Genomic DNA, 11,550 nt, shown 5'->3' on the forward strand with positions numbered 1-11,550 from the left:
TGCGGGGTGACTCGGGCTTGTACAGAGACCAGCTCCTATAATAGCCGCCCCGAGTCGAGCTCATGTTACAGTACAGCTCCCATAGCACTTAAATGCGATCGGTGGTGGTCCTGGGGTACCCCGACACCCTGCAGTCGCACCCCCTAATCCCGATAGGACCTCGTCCAGAGTAGCAGGCTCAGGTAGCCAGCACAGACTGCGAGCATCGTGTGGACATAGGGATAAATACCCCGAGCAACTTACCTGCACAGGTGCATGTAGCTGCAGCCGCTTCCAGGCATCACCGTAACCGCAGCAGCTGCATGACATCCCCGGGCCACCTGCTGCACCAGCATTCAATACGGGTCTCCCAGAATCAATGTGATGTCTGCCCCGTTATCCCCCAGCTGGCTGCACACTACCGAGCATCGTCCCGGTGCCCCCATGTCCTATATCACACAACATCTGTGCGAGATATAAGCAAACTGTGCCTACCCTTGCGGCACTACAAGCCCCAGCATGCCCAGGCTGCGTATAAATAACAGGGCGTGCTGGGACTTCTAGTTCCACAAAGGAAACAACTACAGACTGCCCACCGCTGCATTCTGCAGCTACAGATCACCTTAGCAGGTGGCGGGTAGATGGGGCATGCCACAGGGGCTGCTTGCAAAAGAGCATCCCCGTATTGCGTTCCCTGCCTAGTCCCATCACTATGCGCGTTCACGGCGCCGTAGCCAGCATAGGAAGGAAAGCGGCTACAAGGTCCTCGTACTCCAGTCTGTGCAGATGGCTGCAGGGTATGGTAGGGGGTAGAGTGTAGGCACAGGTGCTGCAGGATAGCTGTCCGCTCGTTCTCTGGCATGGCATAGCCCAGTAACGCAGCCAGGTCCCCGCTCCTCGATCCCCAGCACCGGGGCTGTGTGGACTATGGCAGACTCGCATTACACAGTATATGTAGCAGCCGCATCCCTCCCGTCTCGGCGCCTCGCACACACTGAAGACACTTTGTATTTGCGCGCTGTTTTGATCTTCAGTGACGTCGGCTAAATTCCGCCCAATTACCGTCGGCCGCTGGTCAGGACAATGGAGGCTCGATAGCCAATAGCGAGAGGGTACGAGTTGGTGGCGGCCACTCAGCGGCCGCCTGAGCTAAGAGTAATGTTACAGATTGGGAGAAGTGAAGAGGCTGCGTATCGATCCCGCTCTCTGTGTCACAGCCATTGCAGTACATTGCGCTCCATAGGCACAGCATTGGGTGAGTACCCGGCACCAGCGAACTGCGCTGACTGGCCATGTCTATGCACTGGGAACAAGCGGGTAAGTATAGCGGCCGGTGGGGGACGACAGTGACCCGTCTCAATCCGCGACAAAACGTCAAATAATCCCGGGCCGTCGCAGGGATTCATTATAAAACCCACCCGGCACCGACGGTGATTGAGGGCAAATGTGCCCTAAAAAGGGTCATTCTCCCTCCCGCACCTCACAGAGAAGTGGTGCCCGGGAGTCCGCGCCGGACTTGTGCCCGGTGTTACCCTCGCTACGTATCATTTGCCCCTACAAAGTATTGGGGTAACTTTTAACACCCGTTATTGCAATTCGGGTGTCCCCCCGGGTGATGTATCACCACAGCCGGGCTCTGTCACCTTCACATTTTACAAAGAAGCGGCTGTGATAAATGCCGCCCATTAACGGGTGATGGGTGGGTATCGCCCTGCACCGGGCTCTGCTGCCCGCCCCGGCGGGTGGCTGGAAGCGGGCACACCCGGGGCGTTCTGCCAGCGGTAGAATACCCCGAATTTACCTCAGGAGCTTCCGCCGTAACATGGCTGACTAGGGTGTAAACAGGCAGGGGGGATGGGAGGGGGTAATAGCCGGGAAGGCACTTGGGGAGACGGGTGAGTAGCCCTAGTTGAGGGGTGATCATTATGTGCCCGTCACCATTGCAGAGCCGGCCGTTCTCTCCTCCTGCCACTGAGATGGCGGGCGGTGCGCGAGCCTCACCACTTCTCTATAACATGGTGGTGATCAGCGCGCGGTCGCGGGAGCGCGGCGGCGGCAGCAACAACAATAGGGGATAGAGGGTGGCGGGGGCGCGCGTCGCGCCCGCTGCTAGGAGGAGAAAAGAGGGACGCGCGTCCCCGGCCCCGCAGTGCTGCTGCTGTGTAATAGCCGCCTCGCTGCTGCTGTGTGTGTAATACTGTGTATATATATCTATAAGCGGGGCTCGGCAGCAGCAGGACAGGCACGTCAGTGCTCCGGCCCCCCCTCACCGCCGGTCGCCCCCACACAGGCCCAGACCGGCGGAGGGATGCATTTGGAGGGGACTTTCTTTCATCAAGAGGCGGCAGCCACAAGATGGAAGGAGCAGAGACTGTCATTGTTGACCTTCTTTCCCTCCTCCTTCCTGGAGCTGCGCCATTTCTTCGCTAATAGTACGACGTGGTGATTACACTCACTTTCTCCAGCTCTCTCTAATGGATCAGCTATGCCAGATGGAGACAGTAGCCTCTGGAAGACATTACTAGCCTGCTGGGACTTGTAGTACTACACCAGCAGGCTATGCTGCTCTGTAAGTGTAGAACTACAAGTCTCAGCATAGCCTGTTAGCTCGCTTTACACTGAGATTTGTAATTATACAAGAGCTCTGACCTCTCCTGTGTACTCCCCATTGAGTTTTCCTGTATCCCATGTGGTGGATCACGGGTTGTGCTGGGGGATGAGTAACACTTAAAGTATTCCAAACACAGGACATTCCCAGGATACGCTCGCTTACAACTGGCCTGTTACCTCGCTCACACACTGCTTTTTGCCCCAGCAATGTGTATCATGGATTGTCAGACTGTCCTGCAGTGTAACCAGCTAGGCATACAAATACATGGCTCCAAAAGAAATCTATTTATAATATCCTGCCAGGCCGCTACATTTTGTGATAGGTGACCGTCTCCTGTTTTTGCACATTACAGCCCCCCTTGCTTACATTCAAGCATTATTTTACGATTATCCTTATTTTGATGAGGGAATAAATGGAAATGTAATAATATTTCAGAGCATTTCTTAAAAAATAAAAATAAAGCACGGCATATTAATACACTATTCAGTTACATAGAAAATGCCGTATTTTGAGAATATACTAATGTTAAAGTTAATCCTTTTGAAATTTCAGTTCAGCCTTAGGGGCTGATTCTATTAACCCCAAAGGGTGTGGATTATTCACAAGTTATGAATCCTTACAACACCAGGCGCACTTTACGGCAGGCCGAACTCGCTGAAAAGTGCTCGCACCTCCATGTGGGTGCGAGCAATTTTCAGCTAATTCAGCCCTGCACCCAAATGGAAACTCGCACCCTTCGGGGTTAATAGGATGGACCCTTTAATATCCTTTTTAAATAGTAATTTTCTGCTCACTGCAATTTTCATTTAAAGTCCAGCCATTGGGGTCAATCATATTAACCCTGAAGGGTGTGAGTTGCCGTTCGGGTGCCGTTTTAATGCTGAAAGCAGCACCCGAATTAAGCCTAACTCGCACCCTTCGTGGGGCTGAATTGGCTGAAGATTGCTTCCACTTCTATGGAGGTGGAGGCTATCATCGAATTCGGCCTGCCGTAAAGTGTGCCCGGTAGCATGATGATTCGCAACTCGCTAATCATCCGCACCGTTCCGGGTTAATAGGATCGACCCCCTTGTTAAGGTCCTGCTTAGGGATAGCTGTTAACCATCGATTTTGAATCATCATTGGTCATCGGGCCGAAGTTGAATACTTTTGCCATCGATGGAGGGAAATTATCTGGTCCCCCCCCCCCCCATCGATGGCACAGCAAAACAATGTTTTGCTTTTCTTTTTTTTCCTTCAAAGTGCCAGGGCATGGAGCATAGCTCTGCTCCCAACACACGCCCCGCCCCTGTGTTTTGATTGGCCCATAGGCCAATCAGTCAAACACAATGGATGACCATCAATAGGTAAAAATATCGATGGTCATCCATTGCATAGTGTAGCACTATCGATGGCCAGTTGCACTATTGCCAACGATGGCCATCCCTAGTCCTGCTATCCTAGTAACAATTATGAAATAATTTTCCACTCACCTGTTTACTTATGTGTACCCTCAATAGGATATCTCACTATAGCCCCGTACACATGGTGCAATTAATTTTCTATTCATTCCTGGTTCGATTGGGTTCTAATCGCACGGCGCAGTGAACACATTCGATTCAGACTATATAGAACAGATGGTCCTTCCTGCACAGTCTATTTATCAATTTGATTTCAGGGCTGCGCATCTAGATCAAATGCTGCTAAAAAACTTTTGATTCGATTTGAACTATTTAAGCAAAATCGAACTGTGTACACGGGGCTTTTGCTGTCAACCTATGCAACATCGGTTATCCGGATGATATATAGACAATGTATAGGTCAAGGCCTTATGTTTATCATGGATGAAATGTACCTGTCGCCCTTAAGCACAGTCGATGGGTACAACGGGTTGACAGGAAAATGGTCAATGCACATTTTTGAAGAAAAAGAAATTGTCCCAAATTTAGTATTTGCTCTTTTTATTATCCACATGAACATCAATTGGGAATAGTTAAATGTGGCAAGTGGAGCGAGTCGCCTTGCCAAAAAGCAAGTGAGCCCTCGAGGGTCCAAGGTTCTATTGACGGTGGTCAGATAGCATTAAATATACATTTGGGGCAAAATTTTCAAAAAGTTTGACAGGGCGCAGAACTGTTAGCTAGGCTTCGAGTATATGCAGCCTCCGAACAGGTCTGAATCATGCCCCTAGTGCCTATAATACAGAATTAATAACATTACATACAAAAACACCTCAAATGTAATTATATTACCCGCATTATATTCTTCACCTACTGTATGTCAAAGTAAATACCTCTTTTAAATGTTTCCTTCCTTTCTACTACTGAACTCAAATCGGCCTTCATTGAAGCATACTGTGTAGTGTCCAGCTAGAGTATTCCCACCTACTGCAGTTTAGGGCCATCGATAGCAATTCTGCAACTGGCCATCGATAGTGCTAAACTATGCAATGGCTGACCATCGATATTTTTACATATCGATGGTCATCCATTGTGTTTGATTGATTGGCCTGTGGGCCAATCAAAACACGGGGGCGGGCCTTCGCTGATGGCGGGGCTATGCTCCATGTCCCGGCACTTTGAAAGAAAAAAAAAAGAAAAACATAGTTTTGCTGTTCCATCAATGAAAGGGAACCATCTGGTTCTCCCCCATCGATGACAAAAGTATTCAACATCGGCCATGAACCATCAATGATTTCGAATCATCAATGGTCGATGGCCATCCCTACTGCAGTTTGTCATGTGATGAGCTAATAGTTGGACAAATTAGTGCACCTACTAACAGAGATGCCTTATCTCTCTTACCTGAATGAATCCGCTGATTATCGATACACTGCATATGCGTCTGGGCGACAATCTACTTGTGCGACGCCTGCTTGCGAAGAAATCTTTCTACTTTTTTCTTTCGCTAGACGTTTGCAAGGTGATTGACAGGAAACCAGCGTTTGGGGGTGGTAACCGGTTGTTTCATTTGAGTGCCAAGAAAAATACAGACATGACTGAATAAACGTAGGCGTGCCCAAACATTTTAGGGGATGTCAGCTCTGGCCTCTATTGGGCTGATTTCATCGCAGTGGCTGAGAGTCCAGGGCTATGGGGCGCTTGCAATGACTGGTGATGAGTCGATGGTCAGCGTCTCACGAAGAGTTTTGGTCATATTTGCTCGGCTATGAATTCTTCATACATATCTTTTCACACAGCATGCACATTAATTTGCAAGGCGGGACGTCACTTTAGGGGGGGCAGCATCTACCTAATTGCTGGCCACTTCAAATTAGCAGCCTTGTGATCAGGTCTGAATTAGGCCCCATTTACAGATATTTAGGGAAATAGGCATTTGATTTAGGAGAAAAGGTTACATGAACTAGGGCTCTAATACTATTGACATCAGTTTTTAATGTTGAAGCTACCATGAGATACGGTAGTCTGCCACTAAAAAATTTACAATAAGTGCTGATTTTTCCAAACTAGTAACACTGACTGGAAGGCAACACCGTACAATTCACATACATCTCTACAATATGTCCCACTGGTCTCACATTAACAAGACAAAACTGTTTGGATTCTTATATTGGTAAAGTAAAAGCTTAGTGTGTTATGTGACTGCATCCCACTTTCTGTGACAAACAAACAGTGCATCAGCATATCTTTTAACAGACCATACTAACAAAAAGTGAACTTCAAATACAAGTTTACAGCAATATTATGAATTGCATTGAACTTCTACGGTTCATAGTATTTAAATACAAACTGCCATGTCTTACAGAACAATACTAAAATGGGGAAAGGTGATCCTAAGAAGCCGAGAGGGAAAATGTCCTCCTATGCTTACTTTGTGCAGACTTGCAGAGAAGAGCACAAGAAAAAGCATCCTGATACATCTGTAAACTTTGCAGAGTTCTCCAAGAAGTGCTCAGAAAGATGGAAGGTAAAGATATTTGTGTATAAATATGGGTCTTGTTAAAATCTACAACCAAGACCCATTCCCGTTCCCCCAAGAATAAAAAAAAAAAAGTCGTCTTTTCCTTTTAAAACATAGTTTCTACTGAGTGCATTCAAAATAAAGATTTTTTTTTTGTTGTTTATGGGGTTAACTTATCAAACAATGAAAAGAGTGTTTGCTATTAGCAATTTCTCTAATCAGCTTCTAGCTATCATTTAAATATACTTATTAAATGCTACCTTAAAGCCTATGGGTAACTTCTCCACCCTTCACTGATTGATACATCATCCCCTTTTTATAATGAAGGTTTCTGTAGTGTTTGGTGATCACCAGACAATGGAGCTGATTCACAGTTGCACACAAGTCCATTTTGTGGAAGGAATGTCTATTTTTTTTAATACTGCTTATGCCGCTTACACCTGTGCAAGATTCTTTAATTGTCTGTAGTTTTGCAGTGTTCTGGTAGAGCACAGGTCTTCAACCTGTGGGCCCCCAGATGTTGTGGAACTACATGTCCCAGCATGAACTTACAGTTTTGGCATGCTCTTGTAGGAATATATGTGGCAATGCATGTTGGAACACAGGTTGAAGACCCATGAGTGAGGTCACAGCAGAGGCAGAATTGAGGACTATTCCGATATCTTTATGATCATATTTGTTGTACCAAGGTTAGGGTTAATGCGACCAGCGAGCTGAGAGTGTTCACAGCTACTTTTACAAATGAATGGTTAGGGGCTGTGTAGCTAAGTAAATACAATTAAAGATCAGCATTTATATAATCGATTGAGCGATGCTGTTGCGTTCCTGTCAGACTTGTGTGCAACCCGTAATCATGCCTTATTACTACAAAGTGAATCATACCCCAAATGGTTCCTTTGGCTACATAGTCTGTAAAGTAAGTACTAGACAATAAGATTGGGGTAGGAATATTAGAAGCCCAACTTCAAGTGTCCCAAGTCTGGTTCTTAGAAAGCAGTAGCCCCATTAAAAGAACTCAGCATAGACCTTTGCTGCATTAATTGTACAATTAATGAGAGAAAGACTGATGATCTGAGCTTGTAGAAGGGTAAAAAAAAAAATCTGATTTAAGGTGAAAATGGTGGGACAGTGGGGAATGTCTGGATCACCCTTTTAATGAATGATCCATAATAGAATTTATCCCAACTTTCAAACTTTTATAAAAACACTGAAAAATTACAATACAGACCTATTTCTGTATCCCAAAATATTGAAAATAGTGTTTTTGTAACCATTAAAAAAAAAAAAAAGTAAAAAAAAAAAAAATCATCAATTTCACTCCTTTTTAAAAAAAAAACATTTCTTTCCTTATGGTCCTACTATATTAGTTAGCAGTGTTTATTTTAGGATCTACGATGGTCCCTACCTCAGGCATTTCTTCCAAGGTAGACAGAAGTCACGCAAATTCATCCTGAATTTCTAATTCAAGCTCACGTGTGTTGGGTGCGTGCATCCATGCATGCGAGCTTCATAAACCCAATCTTGCACCTAATTGGATTGACCACCGTATGTTGAAACCTAATATTTGCGACTTGTTTCCTATCCTATAAGTATTTCCCCATAAACTAACCTGTACCAGTCACATTGGGTAGTTGAAGACTGGGAAATCCTAACAAGATTTAATCTATTTTTTTTTTCCCCCTTAGACTATGTCTGCTAAGGAAAAAGGAAAGTTTGAAGATATGGCAAAAGTGGACAAGGTTCGTTATGAAAGAGAAATGAAAACCTATATACCACCCAAAGGAGAAACAAAAAAGAAGTTTAAGGACCCAAATGCACCAAAGAGACCACCGTAAGTTTAAAATTTGGGGGTAAATATCTAGGGTCTATTTTGTCAACAATTAAATAGCCTACCTGTATGTTTGTGGGCTGTAGCGGAATACCATAGCATCTGGATGGGAATCCCATACAAATAGGTAGAGCACAAACAAACTCCATAAAAATTACGCCTTGGTCAGAACACAGCTCAAGACTCCAGCAATGTTAATGATTAACAAATAAGGAGTTTTGAAGGAAAAATAGATCATACAGATGACAATCTCAATTCTTTTTGTTTTATTTCATTTTATGCAGATCAGCTTTCTTCTTGTTCTGTTCTGAGTTCCGTCCTAAAATCAAAGGGGAGCACCCAGGCTCGACTATTGGAGATGTTGCGAAGAAACTGGGAGAGATGTGGAATAATACTCCATCAGAAGACAAGGTGCCTTATGAAGCAAAAGCTAACAAACTGAAGGAAAAGTATAAAAAGGTAATTTCACTCTTATTTTTTATTTTATTTTACTGTAATGTTTAACATGACAATAGTTTAGAAATATTTCTTAAACTGTAAAAACAACGACTCTGTAAAAAAAAAAAAATACAAAAAAAAACTCAAACAGGAAATTCCATGGATGGTTTCGCAATAGCTGTGTGAGTGTGGGGGAATGTGTGGTTTCTGATCACATCAATGGATCCTCAGACAACTTTTATCTCTGGCTACCTAATGACACGATAGCCATCTAAATTCTCGCAGCAAAGCATGAGGTGTGAGTAAAGCTGGGTACACACGGGAAGATTATCGTTACCTATATTATCGTGCATATAGTCTTGTGTTTATGCACTATGGGGCCCATTTGTCAATGATCGAATTTACAATGTGATCTGGGTGGAATATTGCCATAGGCTACAATGGACTATCGCCATCTCAGAATGGTGGTAGCCACCACATCGGGCAGCTTCGCACCCCCCAATAGAAACCTATGGGGTAGGGGGCCGGCGGTGGTACAAGAGGGGTCGCAGCAGGGATTGTAGAGTCCTGCTGCGGTCCCTCCTACATACATTCGGGGGGGATACTTTAATATTTGTGGCTAGCGTTTTTAGGGATTTAGCCGCAAATCTAGCATGATAAATGGGCTCCTATATCATTCACTATGCACACTCCTGCGTGTCGTTCGCAATATCCTCTGTTGTCTGTACATGAATACACGACAGAGTACATTGCTTACAAGGGCACGCAGCATAATATACACCTATCCCCAGTTGGAAAAAAATCTCCCCCTCAAAATGTGCATAGTGAAACAATTTTTCTCTTTTAAAAATAAGTTTTGAATATTTGCTTGCTTTTATTACATTTTTCTTTCATCTCTCTTTAGGACGTTGACACATACCGGTGCAAAGGTAAAATAGAGCCAGCAAAGAAAGCTCCAGCTAAGCCTGAAAAGAGCAAGAAACAGGAGGATGATGATGACGATGATGAAGACGACGATGAGGAGGATGACGAAGAAGAGGAAGATGATGATGACGATGATGAATAGATCTCACTATGAGCATTTTTTGTCTATATATCATTTAAACCCCCCCTGTACACAGCTCACTTGTTTTTAAAGACAAAAACAAATTAAATCTAAGAATGTGTATGTTTTTGTTTTTAAACTGTACAGTGTCTTTTTTATTTTTTTTCCTCCCCCCAAACCTTGTTTGTTTCTTTTTCTTGTATAGTTAACACACTACCATATGTGTTTTTAGATTTCCCTATTTTTAGTGGTTTTCACTTGCCACTAACCTTGCCTGGTTATAGTATGGGGGTTGTGAATTGGCATGGTAAATTCAGCAATTTCATAATTTGGTGCACAGCACAAAATAGTTTATATGGGGGATGTTGTTTATTTTTCATCTTCAGTTGTTTCCGCATCATAATTGTTGTTCTGTTTAAATGAATACCACTCTGTAATTGCAAAAAAAAAAAAAAAAGTTGCAACGTTGTTGACATTATGATTGCTTCTAAGTAAAGAAAACATTTTTTTTATTACACTCTTGTTGGTGGTTCTAGAAAACACAGATGTCTTCAGTATTCTGCTTTCTTAAGTATATATAGTTTAGAGAGATATATATTACATTGCATCCGGAAAGTATAAACAGTGCTTCACCTTTTTTCACAGAAAATTCTACATACAATACCCCATAATGACCACATGAAATAACTTTTTTGGAGTTTTTCAAATGTATTAAAAAATAAGAAATCACATGTACATAAGTATTCACAGCATCTGCCATGAAGCTCAAAATTGAGCTCGGGTGCATCTTGTTTCCACTGATCATCCTTGAGATGTTCCTACAGCTTAATTGGGAGTCTACCTGTGGTAAATTCAGTTGAGAGGACAGGATTTGGAAAGACACACACCTGTCTGTATAAGGTCCCACACTTTTCAGTGCGTGTCCGAGCAGAAACCAAGCATAAAGTCAAAGCAGTTTTCTGTAGACCTCCAAGTCAGAATTGTCTTGAGGCGCAAATCTTGGGAAGGGTACAGAAATTATATCTGCTGCTGCTGTCTGATTGAGCACAGTGGCCTTTTCTATCCATAAATAGAAGTTCGGAACCACCAGCACTCTTCTAAGAGCTGGTCAGACTAAATTGAGTTACCGGGGGAAAAGGGCCTTAGTTGGCCCAGAACCCGATGAGGAGAACAATCCAGTAGGACAACTGTCTCTGCGGCAATCCACCAATCAGGCCTGTATGGTAGAGTGGCCAGTCGGAAGCCACTTATTAGTTAAAAGCAGATGGCAGCCTGACTGGAGTTTGCCAAAATGCACCTGAAAGACTCAGACCATGAGAAGCAAAATTCTCTGGTCTGATGAGACAAAGATTGAACTCTGGCATGAATGCCAGTCATGTCATGTTTATTCATATATAAAACAATCAGAATGTGGAGATCGTTCAACAAGATAAGTAAGTATGACATAATTCCACATTAGGTACAGCTGAATTGACAAACAAACCAACGCATTTCATCTTACGACTTCATCAGGGGTAAGTCTGGGTCTTCCCAAGAACAGACTCTCACCACTGCAATCCATTTTAAATGCTGCTGCTAGGCTGATCTTCCTTGCAAGACTCATCATCTGCTGATCTGCTCTGCCAGTCCCTCCATTGGTTGTCTGTATCTTACCGTATTCAATATAAAACACTTCTACTCGCATATAAAGCTATTAACCATACTGCACCAGCATATATCTCTTTACGGTACTTGTGTATTTGCAGGGCG

General features: G+C 44.0%; 1 protein-coding gene across 2 annotated transcripts; it reads left to right on the top strand.

The window, feature by feature from the left end:
- The first annotated feature begins 1,080 nt into the window (after positions 1–1,080).
- On the top strand, positions 1,081–10,316 carry HMGB1 (high mobility group box 1). Of its 2 annotated transcripts, none has more exons than XM_083169845.1 (5): positions 1,081–1,234; positions 6,335–6,496; positions 8,176–8,321; positions 8,603–8,777; positions 9,661–10,316. In XM_083169845.1, the coding sequence occupies exons 2-5, from the start codon at positions 6,347–6,349 to the stop codon at positions 9,820–9,822; spliced, it is 633 nt and encodes a 210-aa protein (XP_083025971.1). In that variant the 5' UTR covers positions 1,081–1,234; positions 6,335–6,346; the 3' UTR covers positions 9,823–10,316. The 2 variants fall into 2 exon arrangements, with proteins under 2 accessions (XP_083025971.1, XP_083025970.1); XM_083169844.1 differs by having other exon boundaries at positions 1,173–1,296.
- Positions 10,317–11,550: the final 1,234 nt, after the last annotated feature.

This window comes from Crinia signifera, chromosome 2 (genome assembly GCF_055691185.1).
Source record: "Crinia signifera chromosome 2, ASM5569118v1, whole genome shotgun sequence".
Lineage (NCBI taxonomy): Eukaryota > Metazoa > Chordata > Amphibia > Anura > Myobatrachidae > Crinia > Crinia signifera.